The following is a 19208-nucleotide window of genomic DNA, read 5'->3' as shown; positions in this document are numbered from 1 at the left end:
TTCCCATTAAATGCAATTAAATTCATAAAAATCCTTATAAATATATAATAAAAATATATTTATAAATTACGAAAAATACGAGGTATTACAATGATAGACAAGATATGGAGATAATTCATCATCTAGGAAATTATATGTGTTTGATTTTGGAGTATGCAATTCGGAAAATGGAAAAACATTCTCATCAAAAATAACATGGCGACAGACAATGATTTTATTAGAGGATAAATCATAGAATTTGTAGCCCCTATGGTTCGGAGGATACCCAAAAATACACAGGGATTGACCGGGATTTTAATTTGTGTATAGTTGTAGAAGGCACAAGAGGGTAAAACAGACAACCGAAAACCCGAAGATGAGAATAAGAGGGCACCCTTTGGTAAGGAATTTTAATCGGAGATGCTCAGCCCAATAGTTTGCTTGGTAAAATATTTAAGAGATATGTTTCCATTTGAAGAGCATGATGCCAAAAGACGGAGGAAGAGATGCATGCCAAATAGACCGAATTTTCCGTTCGGCTTTCCCATTTTGTGAGGAGGTATGAGGACAAAAAAAACGGAAAGACATCCTATTTAACTCACAAAATTTACCAATACGACCATTTTCATACTCCCGCCCGTTATCACATTGGACATTTTTAATATTACACTCAAACTATGTTTGAATGTGGGCTTTTAAAACTAAGAATTTTGCATAGACATCAGATTTTTTATCAAGCGGGAAAGTCCACAAAAACTTTGAATAATCATCCAAAAATAGAATATAATAACGATGTCCCATAGAACTCAAAACAGGAGAGGTCCTCAAATCACTATGAAGAATATCAAATGGCAACAATGTTTCAAAAATTGAAGAAACAAATGACAACTTAATGTGGTTACCAAAAATACATGAACGACAAATACTAGAGCCACTAGATTTAGTACATTCAATGTTTTTATTAAAGCCTAAGACAATCCAAAATAGAAGCACCCGGGTGACCCATACGATCATGCCAAAGGGAAGAGGACAAAGCCGCAAAGGTTGATGGAGAAGTGGATGGATGTTTGATGATGGTGATTGGATAAGGATCACCCCGGCTATCACATCTCATTAGATCATCCCCGTCCGAAAATCCATCACAGAAAACCCATAAGGATCAAATTCAACAGTCACAAAGTTATAAGTGGTAAAGTTACGAACTGAAATTAAATTCTTAACAAGTTTAGGAGCATGAAGGACATTTTGTAAGGACAACGGGTGGTTCGGGGAAGGCAAGCTAGTATGACCAAATCCACGAATTGGAATTGAATGACCATTACCAACAATAATACCAGTATTATGATTGCTCAAATTAAAATAAAACGAGAGATTACCATTCGATGATGTCATATGAGAGGTGACACTAGTATCCATGTACCAATTGGTGTCGGGTGGGTTCATCGTCATTGTGTGCATAGCAGATTCAATGTCCGTTGGAGTGTATGCAGCAACATATGTTGGCACATAGGAGCCTTGTGGACCAGAGGTTGTGAGCAATTGTTGAGGAGCAGGGCCCAACACCCCTTGTTGTGGTAGGTAGGGCGTATTGGGCCTGCAAGCCTAGCCCAATGTGTAGTAGGGACTCGGCAAGGGGGAGAAGAGCAGTGAGGCACCCACTGCCATTGCCACGTTCCGGTTCCTGCAGGAGCGGGTTGTTGTCAACCCGAGTTTCGGGCACCACCATGCCGATTGCCTGAGCCACCAGACCCACCACCTTCGCCGCCGCCTGAATTCCGGCCACCCGAGCCATTTGTCTGACCGGGTGTCCCTCATGCTTCCCACGACTGTGACCCGACTGTTCGACCTATGGAGCATCATCCACAGCGGTCATCATCGCCGCATTCGACCCATAGGACGCCATTGCCGCCAGTTCGCGCTCTTCCATCAGGAGAGAAGAGCGGGCCTCGCTGAAAGGAGGTAGGGGTTTAGCATGCCGGATTTGTGTACCCACCCCCTTGTTCGCTTCAGTGAGACCGGACACCAACGAGAGAACAAGTCGGATATTCTTCACCGGTGCGTTGACATTTTTCAGTTGGTCGGCGAGGCTTTTGAGTCGCTGACAGTAGGCGAAGCCATTCGGGAAATCCTCCAATGGGGTGGTAGTAAATTCTTGTTCAAGAAGGACACCTCTGGAGTTTTGGTGGTCTTGAAAAATCTCACGTAGTGGATTCCATGCTTCCATGGCCGTAGCTTCTGGTTCAAGAATTGTGTTCAACGAAACATTGGACATGTTAGGTTATGATACATATGACATTACATAGATCATGCGGAAACAACCATTAACCCAGGACAACATATTATTTACACATAATCATATAGCATAATTTAGATGCATACTCTTTGTTGCGTGCCCTCCCTAGCTGCGCCCGAACCGAACAAGAACAAGTCTTTAGGACTCCAAGTGTCGTCCCTCCGTAGATAGTCCACAGCACGTCCGGATCCGCCTTAAGATTGACCAACTAGAATCGCCCTTAAGGTACTAGAAAATTTCGGCACTTTATGAGCAAGATGTGTGTTTTAATTTTCTCTCAAAAAACTCACTTTTGAATACTTTGAAACTTGTTGTAAATTGTGAGCCCTAGCCTCATATTTATAGGGGTATGGAAAGGGAATCGAAATCCTATTCAGATACAAATTAATTAAACCTAGAATCCTACAAGAACTCTAATTTAATTAATTTATCAAATAGAATTAGGAATTTAATCATTAACCGAACTCTGCATGTTTTAGGAAACGTGCACGAACACAAACACTTGCACACACACGCACGGCAGCCACGATGGGCCCCCATGCGTGCGCGCGAGCAGCAGCCCACGCAGCGCCCGCGCGCGCTGCGCGCTGCGCTTGCTGTGCGCGCTGTGCGCGCTGCGCAGCCTGCTGGGCCTGGCCTTGCGCTGGGCCTGGCGTGGCTGTTTGTGCGGCGCGCTTGGCTTGCTGGGCGATGGCCTGGCTTCGTGCTGGGCCTCGTCCGGCAGGCCTCGTCCGATGCTTATTCGTACGATGCGCTTCCGATTAAATTTTCCGATTCCGGAATTCATTTCCGATACGAACAATATTTAATATTTCCGATTCCGGAATTAATTTCCGTTTCGAACAAATATTTAATATTTCCGTTTCCGGAATTATTTTCCGATTCCGGTAATATTTCCGATTCTGACAATATTTCCGTTTCCGGCAATATTTCCGATTCTGGCAATATTTCCATTTCCGATAATATTTTCCGATACGTACCATGTTTCCGTTTCCGGCAACATCTACGACTTGGATAATATTTATATTTCCGATACGATCCATATTTCCGTTTCCGGCAATATCATCGTTTCCGGAGTATTCATTTCTTGCCTGTGACGATCTTAGCTCCCACTGAAACCAAGATCCGTCGGTTCCGAATATTCATAGATGGAGTATTTAATGCCATTAAATACTTGATCCGTTTACGTACTATTTGTGTGACCCTACGGGTTCAGTCAAGAGTAAGCTGTGGATTAATATCATTAATTCCACTTGAACTGAAGCGGCCTCTAGCTAGGCATTCAGCTCACTTGATCTCACTGAATTATTAACTTGTTAATTAATACTGAACCGCATTTATTAGACTTAACATAGAATGCATACTTGGACCAAGGGCATTATTTCCTTCAGTCTCCCACTTGTCCTTAGGGACAAGTGTGCATTTCCTAATTCCTTTGTCGCTCCATGCTTGCTCTTGAACATAAGGTAAGAGTTGTCATCCTTATTATGTCCAGAGGTGTTCCTCGGTTTCAGAGTTCAACTGATCAAATAAACAGATAATCATAGCCTATGATTCATCCGAGCACGGCCATGCATTTCACAGTTTCTAGCTCTCCGAGTGGCCTTGTACAACTTTTAAGCATCTCATCCCGATTTATGGGAGGACAATCCCAATCTTGTGATCTTGAGATTAGACTTCGTTTGATAGGTGATTACCTGAGCGTTGCCTTTATAGCCTCCTTTTACGGTGCGACGGTTGGTCAACGTCAAAGCAACCAGTTCTCAAACAAGTAATCTCAAATCACTCAGGTATTGAGGATTTAGTGTCTAATAATTTTAATGAAATTTACTCATGACAGATTTTCATCTCTTACAGTAAAGTTTCATAGGTCTTGTCCGATACTAGTCTTCCCAAAGTAAGTATCTATGCAAATGATTATGACATTGCCATGTCCACATAGTTCAAGAAACAGAACTACTAGTCATCTTGCATTCTAATCGTCTAACGTTTTCTATGCGTCCAATTTTATAGAAAACTCCGATTAGGGACCATTTTCAACCTTTGACATTCAAGTTCACTTGAGAGACATTTCTTAGTCACAGGACTGGTCCTGACAGTCTATCTTGAATATATCGTCAAATTGAAGGGACTCATCATTTAATAAACCATAAATTAAATGGAAAAATGAATTCATTTCATTTATTGTGAATGATTAACCAATAATGTTTTACAAAGATTTAAACTCTAAAACTTTAAAACATTAAACAGAGACATCAAAGCCATTCTCCAATATGCTTGATTCCCATAGCTGCAGTGTGCGAGTTGTGCTTCGCCTGCGGCAGAGGTTTAGTTAATGGATCTGATATGTTGTCATCAGTTCCAATTTTGCTTATCTCGACTTCTTTTCTTTCAACGAACTCTCGTAGAAGGTGAAATCTACGAAGTACATGCTTGACTCTCTGGTGGTGTCTAGGCTCTTTTGCCTGTGCAATAGCTCCGTTATTATCACAATACAGGGCTATTGGTCCTTTAATGGAGGGGACTACACCAAGTTCTCCTATGAACTTCCTTAGCCATATAGCTTCCTTTGCTGCTTCATGTGCAGCAATGTACTCCGCTTCAGTTGTAGAATCCGCAATGGTGCTTTGCTTAGCACTTTTCCAGCTTACTGCTCCTCCGTTGAGGCAGAAGACAAACCCAGACTGTGATCTAAAATCATCTTTGTCGGTTTGGAAACTTGCGTCCGTATAGCCTTTAACAATTAATTCATCATCTTGTTAGGTTATGATACATATGACAATTCATAAATCATGCGGAAAAACCATAAACCCAGGAAAACATATTATTTACACATAATCATTTAGCATAGATTAGATGCATACTCTTTGTTGCGTGCCTTCCCTAGCTGCGCCCGAACCGAACAAGAACAAGTCTTTAGGACTCCAAGTGTCGTCCCTCCGTAGATAGTCCACAGCACGTCCGGATCCGCCTTAAGATTGACCAACTAGAATCGCCCTTAAGGTACTATTATTTTCGGCACTTTATAGGCAAATGTGTGACTGAATTTTTCTCTCAAAAACTCACTTTGAATACTTTGAAACTTGTGTTATAAATTGTGAGCCCTAGCCTCATATTTATAGCGGTATGGAAAGGGAATCGAAATCCTATTCAGATACAAATTAATTAAACCTAGAATCCTACAAGAACTCTAATTTAATTAATTTATCAAATAGAATTAGGAATTTAATCATTAACCGAACTCTGCATGTTTTAGGAAACGTGCACGAACACAAACACTTGCACACACACGCACGACAGCCACGATGGGCCCCATGCGTGCGCGCGAGCAGCAGCCCACTCAGCGCCCGCGCGCGCTGCGCGTGCTGTGCGCGCTGTGCGCGCTGCGCGCTGCGCGCAGCCTGCTGGGCCTGGCCTTGCGTTGGGCCTGGCGTGGCTGTTTGTGCGGCGCGCTTGGCTTGCTGGGCGATGGCCTGGCTTCGTGCTGGGCCTCGTCCGGCAGGCCTCGTCCGATGCTTATTCGTACGATGCGCTTCCGATTAAATTTTCCGATTCCGGAATTCATTTCCGATACGAACAATATTTAATATTTCCGATTCCGGAATTAATTTCCGTTTCGAACAAATATTTAATATTTCCGTTTCCGGAATTATTTTCCGATTCCGGAAATATTTCCGATTCTGACAATATTTCCGTTTCCGGCAATATTTCCGATTCTGGCAATATTTCCATTTCCGATAATATTTTCCGACACGTACCATGTTTCCGTTTCCGGCAACATCTACGACTTGGATAATATTTATATTTCCGATACGATCCATATTTCCGTTTCCGGCAATATCATCGTTTCCGGAGTATTCATTCCTTGCCTGTGACGATCTTAGCTCCCACTGAAACCAAGATCCGTCGGTTCCGAATATTCATAGATGGAGTATTTAATGCTATTAAATACTTGATCCGTTTACGTACTATTTGTGTGACCCTACGGGTTCAGTCAAGAGTAAGCTGTGGATTAATATCATTAATTCCACTTGAACTAAAGCGGCCTCTAGCTAGGCATTCAGCTCACTTGATCTCACTGAATTATTAACTTGTTAATTAATACTGAACCGCATTTATTAGACTTAACATAGAATGCATACTTGGACCAAGGGCATTATTTCCTTCAGTCTCCCACTTGTCCTTAGGGACAAGTGTGCATTTCCTAATTCCTTTGTCGCTCGATGCTTGCTCTTGAACATAAGGTAAGAGTTGTCATCCTTATTATGTCCAGAGGTGTTCCTCGGTTTCAGAGTTCAACTGATCAAATAAACAGATAATCATAGCCTATGATTCATCCGAGCACGGCCATGCATTTCACAGTTTCTAGCTCTCCGAGTGGCCTTGTACAACTTTTAAGCATCTCATCCCGATTTATGGGAGGACAATCCCAATCTTGCGATCTTGAGATTAGACTTCGTTTGATAGGTGATTACCTGAGCGTTGCCTTTATAGCCTCCTTTTACGGTGCGACGGTTGGTCAACGTCAAAGCAACCAGTTCTCAAACAAGTAATCTCAAATCACTCAGGTATTGAGGATTTAGTGTCTAATAATTTAATGAAATTTACTTATGACAGACTTTCATCTCTTACAGTAAAGTTTCATAGGTCTCGTCCGATACTAGTCTTCCCAAAGTAAGTATCTATGCAAATGATTATGACATTGCCATGTCCACATAGTTCAAGAAACAGAACTACTAGTCATCTTGCATTCTAATCGTCTAACGTTTTCTATGCGTCCAATTTTATAGAAAACTCCGATTAGGGACCATTTTCAACCTTTGACATTCAAGTTCACTTGATAGACATTTCTTAGTCACAGGACTGGTCCTGACAGTCTATCTTGAATATATCGTCAAATTGAAGGGACTCATCATTTAATAAACCACAAATTAAATGGAAAAATGAATTCTTTTCATTTATTGTGAATGATTAACCAATAATGTTTTACAAAGATTTAAACTCTAAAACTTTAAAACATTAAACAGAGACATCAAAGCCATTCTCCAATATGCTTGATTCCCATAGCTGCAGTGTGCGAGTTGTGCTTCGCCTGCGGCAGAGGTTTAGTTAATGGATCTGATATGTTGTCATCAGTTCCAATTTTGCTTATCTCGACTTCTTTTCTTTCAACGAACTCTCGTAGAAGGTGAAATCTACGAAGTACATGCTTGACTCTCTGGTGGTGTCTAGGCTCTTTTGCCTGTGCAATAGCTCCGTTATTATCACAATACAGGGCTATTGGTCCTTTAATGGAGGGGACTACACCAAGTTCTCCTATGAACTTCCTTAGCCATATAGCTTCCTTTGCTGCTTCATGTGCAGCAATGTACTCCGCTTCAGTTGTAGAATCCGCAATGGTGCTTTGCTTAGCACTTTTCCAGCTTACTGCTCCTCCGTTGAGGCAGAAGACAAACCCAGACTGTGATCTGAAATCATCTTTGTCGGTTTGGAAACTTGCGTCCGTATAGCCTTTAACAATTAATTCATCATCTCCACCATAGACCAGGAAGTCATCTTTGTGCCTTTTCAGGTACTTCAGAATATTCTTGGCAGCAGTCCAATGCGCCTCTCCTGGGTCTGACTGGTATCTGCTCGTAGCACTGAGTGCGTACGCAACATCCGGGCGTGTACATATCATAGCATACATTATTGAACCAATCAATGATGCATATGGAATCCCATTCATTCGTCTACGCTCATCAAGTGTTTTTGGGCACTGAGTCTTGCTTAGAGTCATTCCATGAGACATGGGTAGGTAGCCTCGCTTGGAGTCCGCCATCTTGAACCTATCAAGCACCTTATTGATATAAGTGCTTTGACTAAGTCCAATCATCTTTTTAGATCTATCTCTGTAAATCTTGATGCCCAATATGTACTGTGCTTCTCCCAGATCCTTCATCGAAAAACATTTCCCAAGCCAAATCTTGACAGAGTTCAACATAGGAATGTCATTTCCGATAAGCAATATGTCGTCGACATATAATACTAGGAAAGCAATTTTGCTCCCACTGACCTTCTTGTATACACAAGATTCGTCCGCGTTCTTGATGAAACCAAAGTCACTGACTGCTTCATCAAAACGTATATTCCAGCTCCTGGATGCCTGCTTCAATCCGTAGATTGACTTCTTTAGCTTGCATACCTTTTTAGCATTCTTTGGATCCTCAAAACCTTCAGGCTGTGTCATAAACACAGTTTCTGTTAAAACGCCGTTTAAGAAAGCAGTTTTGACATCCATCTGCCATATTTCGTAATCGTAATATGCAGCGATTGCTAACATTATTCGAATAGACTTTAGCATTGCAACTGGTGAAAAGGTTTCATCGTAATCCACACCGTGGACTTGCCTGTAACCTTTTGCAACCAATCTAGCTTTGAAAACTTCAAGTTTCCCATCCTTGTCCTTTTTCAGTTTGAAAACCCATTTGCTTCCAATGGCTTGGTAGCCATCTGGCAAATCGACCAAATCCCATACTTGGTTTTCAGACATGGAGTCTAATTCAGATTGCATGGCTTCTTGCCATTGCTTGGAGCTAGGGCTCGTCATAGCTTGCTTGTAAGTCGCAGGTTCATCACTTTCAAGTAATAGAACGTCATAGCTCTCGTTCGTCAAAATACCTAAGTACCTTTCCGGTTGAGATCTATATCTTTGCGATCTACGCGGGGTAACATTTCTAGATTGACCATGATTCTCACCAGATTCTTCTAAAGATCTCTGAGTTTCATCCTGAATGTCATCTTGAGCATTCTCTAGAGTTTGTTGTTCGACTCGAATTTCTTCGAGGTCTACTTTTCTCCCACTTGTCATTTTGGAAATGTGATCCTTCTCCAAAAAGACACCATCTCGAGCAACAAACACTTTGTTCTCAGATGTATTGTAGAAGTAATACCCCTTTGTTTCCTTTGGATAGCCCACAAGGATACATTTGTCAGATTTTGGATGAAGTTTGTCTGAAATTAATCGTTTGACGTATACTTCACATCCCCAAATCTTAAGAAAGGACACATTTGGAGGCTTTCCAAACCATAATTCGTATGGAGTCTTTTCGACAGCTTTAGACGGAGCTCTATTTATAGTGAGTGCAGCTGTATTTAGTGCATGTCCCCAAAATTCTAATGGAAGTTCGGCCTGACCCATCATTGACCTGACCATGTCTAGCAAGGTTCTGTTCCTCCGTTCTGACACACCGTTCCATTGTGGTGTTCCAGGAGGAGTCAATTCTGATAGAATTCCACATTCTTTCAGATGGTCATCAAATTCATAGCTCAGATATTCACCGCCTCTATCAGACCGCAGTGCCTTGATCTTCTTGCCTAATTGATTCTCTACTTCACTCTGAAATTCCTTGAATTTGTCAAAGGATTCAGACTTATGCTTCATTAGGTAGATATAACCATACCTACTGAAGTCATCAGTGAAAGTGATAAAGTAGCTGAAACCACCTCTAGCATTTGTACTCATTGGTCCACATACATCTGTATGGATTAAACCCAATAGTTCATTTGCTCTTTCTCCAACTTTAGAGAAAGGTTGCTTCGTCATTTTGCCAAGTAAACACGATTCGCATTTACCATAATCCTCTAAGTCAAATGGTTCTAGAATTCCTTCCCTTTGAAGTCTTTCTAAGCGTTTCAAGTTTATATGGCCTAATCGACAATGCCACAGATAGGTGAGATCTGAATCATCCTTTTTGGCCTTTTTGGTATTTATGTTATATACTTGTTTGTCGTGATCTAATAAATAAAGTCCATTGACTAATCTAGCAGATCCATAAAACATCTCTTTAAAATAAAACGAACAACTATTGTCTTTTATTATAAAGGAAAATCCCTTAGCATCTAAGCAAGAAACTGAAATGATGTTTTTAGTAAGACTTGGAACATGGAAACATTCTTCCAGTTCCAAAACTAGCCCGGAGGGCAACGACAAATAGTAAGTTCCTACAGCTAATGCAGCAATCCGTGCTCCATTTCCCACTCGTAGGTCGACTTCACCCTTGCTTAACTTTCTACTTCTTCTTAGTCCCTGTGGATTGGAACATAAGTGTGAGCCACAACCTGTATCTAATACCCAAGAAGTTGAATTAGCAAGTATACAGTCTATAACGAAAATACCTGAAGATGGAACGACTGTTCCGTTCTTCTGATCTTCCTTTAGCTTCAAGCAATCTCTCTTCCAATGCCCCTTCTTCTTGCAGTAGAAGCATTCGGATTCAGAAGTGGGTTGACTGACCTTTCTCTTTGCAGATTTGGCGCCAGTTTGCTTAGTTGGGCTGGCTTTGTTGCCACCTTTCTTAGCATTCCTCTTCTTTCCAGATTTCTTGAACTTGCCCCCACGCACCATAAGCACATCCTGCTTATCACTTTTGAGCGTCTTTTCAGCGGTCTTCAGCATACCGTGAAGCTCAGTGAGCGTTTTGTCCAGACTATTCATACTGTAGTTCAGTTTGAACTGATCATACCCGCTATGAAGAGAATGGAGGATGGTGTCTATAGCCATTTCCTGAGAAAATTGCTGATCCAGCCGACTCATATTCTCAATGAGTCCAATCATTTTGAGAACATGTGGACTTACGGGCTCGCCTTTCTTAAGCTTGGTCTCAAGAATTTGCCTATGAGTCTCGAATCTTTCGACTCGAGCCAGATCTTGGAACATGTTCTTCAACTCACTGATGATTATGAAAGCATCTGAGTTGATGAACGTTTTCTGCAGATCCGCACTCATGGTGGCGAGCATTAGACATTTCACATCCTTGTTGGCATCAATCCAACGATTGAGGGCTGCCTGAGTGACCCCGTCGCCTGCAGCTTCGGGCATCGCCTCATCTAGGACATACTCCTTTTCTTCCTGCATAAGAACTATTTGCAAGTTCCTTTGCCAGTCAAGGAAGTTTTTCCCGTTCAACTTCTCCTTTTCGAGAATTGATCGAATGTTGAATGAATTGTTGTTTGCCATATTAAAAACTACAATTGAAAAGAATAAACAAATAAATAACCATTCACAGTTTCTCTTAATAAACTTAAATTCTGGCATACATGCATAATTCAATGTTTATTAAGCATTTTATTCAAATTATGTGTTCCGGCAGGTGTGAATAAAATGATTCCAAGATCCTAAAATCATTGAAGAACTAAGCACAGTTTGTCGACTTAATCCTAGAACATCTTAGGTAAGCAAAAGCCTTTTGCTAATAGTCTAGAAACTATTCTTGGTTGATAGGTACGTCTAAGAACTTATTAGGTAAACCTATCGAATTTGCCACGACATAAAAGGACTCCTTACTTATATCGTTGAGTTTCACCAAAACTAACATGTACTCACAATTATTTGTGTACCTTGCCCCTTTAGGACCAATGAGTAACACCTCGCTGAGCGAAAACTATTACTAGATTGATGTAAAGGATATCCAAGCAAGTGTATATTTTGGCATGGCACCTTTTAACTCAATTTTTAAGTTTGGAACTTAAGGCTCTTACTATGTTGGTTAGATTTTAAGTGAACTAAAATCCTTAATCATGCAACATAATCAAGCTTTTGATCTCATGCATTTTAAGACATATTTAAAGCAATAAATAACTTAAAACATGCATAAGATATTTGTGATCTAGTATGGCCCGACTTCATCTTGAAGCTTTGACTTCAAAGTCCGTCTTGAAAATCTCCGTGGGAGGCACCATTTTCTTCAAATAGGATAAGCTATAACTAATTACAACTATTTGATGGTTCGCAGACCATATTTGAATTGAAAAATAACTTTGGTACTTTAGACCAATTACATTCAAATTAATGGTACGCAGACCATATTTTCTATCCTATTTGGGCCATACTAGTCACTTCATAACCTGCAAAACAGTACATATACAATATATACCATTCACCCATTCATTATCATGAATGGCCCACATAGCTGGTTAGTAAAACACATTATGCATCACGTAAACATTTGCAGCAATTAATCAAGGGCACCAATAATCTACCAATTATTCAGTCCTTATTAATTCTAATCAAGTTGTTTTAACCTTAAGGATTTGTAGACCTAATCAAGAGTTTATGACTAAAAAGCGCTCCCACTTAAACCAATAAATTCATATGCTTTACCAATTTTAAACATAAAAATGTATTTCTAGTCTAACCGGAAACATACAAATTTAATTAAAATTTAAAGCTCATATAAATTTATAATTGAATCCAAAAAGTTTAATTTAATTTCAGTCGCATTTAAATTAATTCATGATTTTAATTTTAGTAAAATAATTAGAATAAATAACATTTATTATAATTATAATATTCAAAATTAAAATCCAAGAAAATAATTTAAATTATTAATTTTAAAATTAATTAAAATTACGTGCACTGAAATTTTCAAATTAAACATTCAGAACGATCTAATCGTAACGCAAACACCCTACGCGTTGCATGCCCATGGGCCGCACGCACACAGCCATTGCTGGCCATGTGCGCGCAGCCCATGCGCTCGTCGCATAGCTGCTGCATCCCTATCGCAAGCCTCCGCACGCATTGGTGCTCGCTGCGCGCGCCAGCGCTCATCGCACGCGGGCTATCGCTCGCAGTGCGCGCGCGACATCGCTCGCTGGGCGCGCGACATCGCTCGCTGGGCGCGCGAGCCATCGCTCGCTGGGCGCGCGACATCGCTCGCTGGGCGCGCGACATCGCTCGCTGGGCGGGCGACATCGCTCGCTGTGCGCGCGAGCAATGCTAGGCGCAGCGCTCGTGGCACGCGAGGCTGCGCGCTCTTGTGCGAGGCAGCGCGCGTTGTGGCGCAGCTCGCTTGCTGCCCACACGCGACTGCCTTGGCTCGCCCTACGCCCATGCCCATTCGTCCATTGGTCGTGGCACACGACACAAGGCAGGGCTGCTGCCTTGTGCTCGTGCACTACGCCCTTGCTCATTGCATTCGTGCCGCACGGGCGACGAGCTCCCTTGCTCGTCGTCGCATGCCCGCATTATACAACACCCCTTAAGGGTAACACGAAGCGTCCATTGCTTCGTGCGTGCAAGTTATATGAACGAATCGCATAAAAATTTAAAATTTATATTTAAAATTAATGACAAATTAATAAATAATATTAATTTCATAATTTTAGGGCGAAAAAATCGAAAATTTATTATCCAATTGATTTCCGATTGTTATGGATTCAAGTCTAGGTCATAAAAATTTAAAATTTATCGTAAATTTACAATTTTTATGGTGGTTTTTAATCATAGGTTTCTAATTAAATTACAATTAATTATGAAAATCAAATTAATTCTAAATTATTCTAATTTTCAACAAATTAATCATAATTAATAATTAGATTGCATAATTAACAAGACTAGGCATTCAAACTTGTTAAACATATGCAGTAGGTCAATCAAAAATTCAAGATTTATCAACAAGAATCGCAAATATTTAATTTAACATCTTAAATTTACGAAATTTTGCATTCGAAAAACTAAAACCTTCGAAAAGTCATAGTTAGGCTTCGAATTTGAGAATTCTGGGTTCGGCAGAAAAATACTAATTTTGTCAAAATTTTAGAATGCCTTTTACATGCGGAATTGACACAAAAATCACTCAATTCGGATGAGTAACGAAGAAACTGCCGAAAAACTGCGTACGTATAATTAAATAAACGCAATTTGCAATTAATTAACAATTACGAAAATTAATCACCCCTTTTAATTCTTGCAAATTTGTAATATTTAACCATGTTCATGCAATTTAGATTATGAAAATAATAAGGGGCTCGTGATACCACTGTTAGGTTATGATACATATGACAATTCATAAATCATGCGGAAAAACCATAAACCCAGGAAAACATATTATTTACACATAATCATTTAGCATAGATTAGATGCATACTCTTTGTTGCGTGCCTTCCCTAGCTGCGCCCGAACCGAACAAGAACAAGTCTTTAGGACTCCAAGTGTCGTCCCTCCGTAGATAGTCCACAACACGTCCGGATCCGCCTTAAGATTGACCAACTAGAATCGCCCTTAAGGTACTATTATTTTCGGCACTTTATAGGCAAATGTGTGACTGAATTTTTCTCTCAAAAACTCACTTTGAATACTTTGAAACTTGTGTTATAAATTGTGAGCCCTAGCCTCATATTTATAGCGGTATGGAAAGGGAATCGAAATCCTATTCAGATACAAATTAATTAAACCTAGAATCCTACAAGAACTCTAATTTAATTAATTTATCAAATAGAATTAGGAATTTAATCATTAACCGAACTCTGCATGTTTTAGGAAACGTGCACGAACACAAACACTTGCACACACACGCACGACAGCCACGATGGGCCCCATGCGTGCGCGCGAGCAGCAGCCCACTCAGCGCCCGCGCACGCTGCGCGTGCTGTGCGCGCTGTGCGCGCTGCGCGCTGCGCGCAGCCTGCTGGGCCTGGCCTTGCGCTGGGCCTGGCGTGGCTGTTTGTGCGGCGCGCTTGGCTTGCTGGGCGATGGCCTGGCTTCGTGCTGGGCCTCGTCCGGCAGGCCTCGTCCGATGCTTATTCGTACGATGCGCTTCCGATTAAATTTTCCGATTCCGGAATTCATTTCCGATACGAACAATATTTAATATTTCCGATTCCGGAATTAATTTCCGTTTCGAACAAATATTTAATATTTCCGTTTCCGGAATTATTTTCCGATTCCGGTAATATTTCCGATTCTGACAATATTTCCGTTTCCGGCAATATTTCCGATTCTGGCAATATTTCCATTTCCGATAATATTTTCCGACACGTACCATGTTTCCGTTTCCGGCAACATCTACGACTTGGATAATATTTATATTTCCGATACGATCCATATTTCCGTTTCCGGCAATATCATCGTTTCCGGAGTATTCATTCCTTGCCTGTGACGATCTTAGCTCCCACTGAAACCAAGATCCGTCGGTTCCGAATATTCATAGATGGAGTATTTAATGCTATTAAATACTTGATCCGTTTACGTACTATTTGTGTGACCCTACGGGTTCAGTCAAGAGTAAGCTGTGGATTAATATCATTAATTCCACTTGAACTAAAGCGGCCTCTAGCTAGGCATTCAGCTCACTTGATCTCACTGAATTATTAACTTGTTAATTAATACTGAACCGCATTTATTAGACTTAACATAGAATGCATACTTGGACCAAGGGCATTATTTCCTTCACATCTCCACCATAGACCAGGAAGTCATCTTTGTGCCTTTTCAGGTACTTCAGAATGTTCTTGGCAGCAGTCCAATGCGCCTCTCCTGGGTCTGACTGGTATCTGCTCGTAGCACTGAGTGCGTACGCAACATCCGGGCGTGTACATATCATAGCATACATTATTGAACCAATCAATGATGCATATGGAATCCCATTCATTCGTCTACGCTCATCAAGTGTTTTTGGGCACTGAGTCTTGCTTAGAGTCATTCCATGAGACATGGGTAGGTAGCCTCGCTTGGAGTCCGCCATCTTGAACCTATCAAGCACCTTATTGATATAAGTGCTTTGACTAAGTCCAATCATCTTTTTAGATCTATCTCTGTAAATCTTGATGCCCAATATGTACTGTGCTTCTCCCAGATCCTTCATCGAAAAACATTTCCCAAGCCAAATCTTGACAGAGTTCAACATAGGAATGTCATTTCCGATAAGCAATATGTCGTCGACATATAATACTAGGAAAGCAATTTTGCTCCCACTGACCTTCTTGTATACACAAGATTCGTCCGCGTTCTTGATGAAACCAAAGTCACTGACTGCTTCATCAAAACGTATATTCCAGCTCCTGGATGCCTGCTTCAATCCGTAGATTGACTTCTTTAGCTTGCATACCTTTTTAGCATTCTTTGGATCCTCAAAACCTTCAGGCTGTGTCATAAACACAGTTTCTGTTAAAACGCCGTTTAAGAAAGCAGTTTTGACATCCATCTGCCATATTTCGTAATCGTAATATGCAGCGATTGCTAACATTATTCGAATAGACTTTAGCATTGCAACTGGTGAAAAGGTTTCATCGTAATCCACACCGTGGACTTGCCTGTAACCTTTTGCGACCAATCTAGCTTTGAAAACTTCAAGTTTCCCATCCTTGTCCTTTTTCAGTTTGAAAACCCATTTGCTTCCAATGGCTTGGTAGCCATCTGGCAAATCGACCAAATCCCATACTTGGTTTTCAGACATGGAGTCTAATTCAGATTGCATGGCTTCTTGCCACTGCTTGGAGCTAGGGCTCGTCATAGCTTGCTTGTAAGTCGCAGGTTCATCACTTTCAAGTAATAGAATGTCATAGCTCTCGTTCGTCAAAATACCTAAGTACCTTTCCGGTTGAGATCTATATCTTTGCGATCTACGCGGGGTAACATTTCTAGATTGACCATGATTCTCACCAGATTCATCTAAAGATCTCTGAGTTTCATCCTGAATGTCATCTTGAGCATTCTCTAGAGTTTGTTGTTCGACTCGAATTTCTTCGAGGTCTACTTTTCTCCCACTTGTCATTTTGGAAATGTGATCCTTCTCCAAAAAGACACCATCTCGAGCAACAAACACTTTGTTCTCAGATGTATTGTAGAAGTAATACCCCTTTGTTTCCTTTGGATAGCCCACAAGGATACATTTGTCAGATTTTGGATGAAGTTTGTCTGAAATTAATCGTTTGACGTATACTTCACATCCCCAAATCTTAAGAAAAGACACATTTGGAGGCTTTCCAAACCATAATTCGTATGGAGTCTTTTCGACAGCTTTAGACGGAGCTCTATTTATAGTGAGTGCAGCTGTATTTAGTGCATGTCCCCAAAATTCTAATGGAAGTTCGGCCTGACCCATCATTGACCTGACCATGTCTAGCAAGGTTCTGTTCCTCCGTTCCGACACACCGTTCCATTGTGGTGTTCCAGGAGGAGTCAATTCTGATAGAATTCCACATTCTTTCAGATGGTCATCAAATTCATAGCTCAGATATTCACCGCCTCTATCAGACCGCAGTGCCTTAATCTTCTTGCCTAATTGATTCTCTACTTCACTCTGAAATTCCTTGAATTTGTCAAAGGATTCAGACTTATGCTTCATTAGGTAGACATAACCATACCTACTGAAGTCATCAGTGAAAGTGATAAAGTAGCTGAAACCACCTCTAGCATTTGTACTCATTGGTCCACATACATCTGTATGGATTAAACCCAATAGTTCATTTGCTCTTTCTCCAACTTTAGAGAAAGGTTGCTTTGTCATTTTGCCAAGTAAACATGATTCGCATTTACCATAATCCTCTAAGTCAAATGGTTCTAGAATTCCTTCCCTTTGAAGTCTTTCTAAGCGTTTCAAGTTTATATGGCCCAATCGACAATGCCACAGATAGGTGAGATCTGAATCATCCTTTTTGGCCTTTTTGGTATTTATGTTATATACTTGTTTGTCGTGATCTAATAAATAAAGTCCATTGACTAATCTAGCAGATCCATAAAACATCTCTTTAAAATAAAACGAACAACTATTGTCTTTTATTAAAAAGGAAAATCCCTTAGCATCTAAGCAAGAAACTGAAATGATGTTTTTAGTAAGACTTGGAACATGGAAACATTCTTCCAGTTCCAAAACTAGCCCGGAGGGCAACGACAAATAGTAAGTTCCTACGGCTAATGCAGCAATCCGTGCTCCATTTCCCACTCGTAGGTCGACTTCACCCTTGCTTAACTTTCTACTTCTTCTTAGTCCCTGTGGATTGGAACATAAGTGTGAGCCACAACCTGTATCTAATACCCAAGAAGTTGAATTAGCAAGTATACAGTCTATAACGAAAATACCTGAAGATGGAACGACTGTTCCGTTCTTCTGATCTTCCTTTAGCTTTGGACATTCTCTTTTGTAATGGCCTATTCCATCACAATAAAGACAGCTTGATGTGGACTTGTCCTGCTTTGATTTAGCATTGCCCTTGGACTTTCCACCTTTCTTGAATGGTCTCTTTCTAGCCTTGAGTAAATCTTTGGCTTCACAGTCCAGTACTATTTCAGCCTTTCTGACAAGGTGAATAAATTCTGCAACTGTTTCTTCTCTTGGTTCACTTAGGTATAGTTGCTTGAAGCGACCAAACCCACTGTGTAGTGAATTGAGCAAGACAGAGACTGCCATCCTTTCGCTTATTGGTGTTCCTAGTAGACTTAGGCGATCAAAATATGAACACATAAGATCCACATGGAACCTCAGTGGGACGCCTACCCTCTGTTTAGTGCGAAGGAGCTGAACATGTGTTTCTTGGACCTCCATCCTATAACACCTGTTGGGAGAACTAACCTTTAGACCAGACATTGATTCAATCAACTCATGGACGTTCAGGTCCCTGTCCTCCGTACTTCCACGACAGATATCCCTCAGATTCTTGATGAGCGTAAAAGGTTCATAGGCTACAAACCTTTTAGCCCAATCATCAGGGATATTGTTCAGCATGAGACTCATAACCTTTTTGAGATCCGCATCCCAGGCGTAAAATCTCTCAGGGGTCATGTCTCTGGCATAGTAGCTTGGCATGGGATGTGACAGTACATACTCAAGTCCATTGAGTTTGACTATTTCAACTAGCTTAGCTTCCCATTCAAGAAAATTTGTCAGGTTCAGCTTGACCATAAGCTCAGAACCCATGATGATGTTTTGATTGTTGTTTGCCATATTAAAACTACAATTGAAAAGAATAAACAAATAAATAACCATTCACAGTTTCTCTTAATAAACTTAAATTCTAGCATACATGCATAATTCAATGTTTATTAAGCATTTTATTCAAATTATGTGTTCCGGCAGGTGTGAATAAAATGATTCCAAGATCCTATAATCATTGAAGAACTAAGCACAGTTTGTCGACTTAATCCTAGAACATCTTAGGTAAGCAAAAGCCTTTTGCT

The 19208-nt window shown here is 40.7% G+C and overlaps 1 protein-coding gene across 1 annotated transcript; it reads right to left on the bottom strand.

Annotated features, from left to right (window-relative positions):
- Positions 1-1825: 1825 nt before the first annotated feature.
- On the bottom strand, positions 1826-2251 carry LOC110776069 (uncharacterized). The gene has a single exon (XM_021980642.2). The coding sequence runs from the start codon at positions 2249-2251 to the stop codon at positions 1826-1828; it is 426 nt and encodes a 141-aa protein (XP_021836334.2).
- Positions 2252-19208: the final 16957 nt, after the last annotated feature.

The sequence above is a fragment of the Spinacia oleracea genome, chromosome 1, assembly GCF_020520425.1.
Source record: "Spinacia oleracea cultivar Varoflay chromosome 1, BTI_SOV_V1, whole genome shotgun sequence".
In the NCBI taxonomy this organism is placed as follows: domain Eukaryota; kingdom Viridiplantae; phylum Streptophyta; class Magnoliopsida; order Caryophyllales; family Amaranthaceae; genus Spinacia; species Spinacia oleracea.
The sequence above is the reverse complement of the archived record's forward strand: the minus strand, read 5'-3'. Positions and strand labels throughout refer to the sequence as shown.

Bases quoted from the DNA above. Each gene is read 5' to 3' on its own strand.
- LOC110776069 (XM_021980642.2), bottom strand. From the start codon at position 2,251: ATGTCCAATGTTTCGTTGAACACAATTCTTGAACCAGAAGCTACGGCC.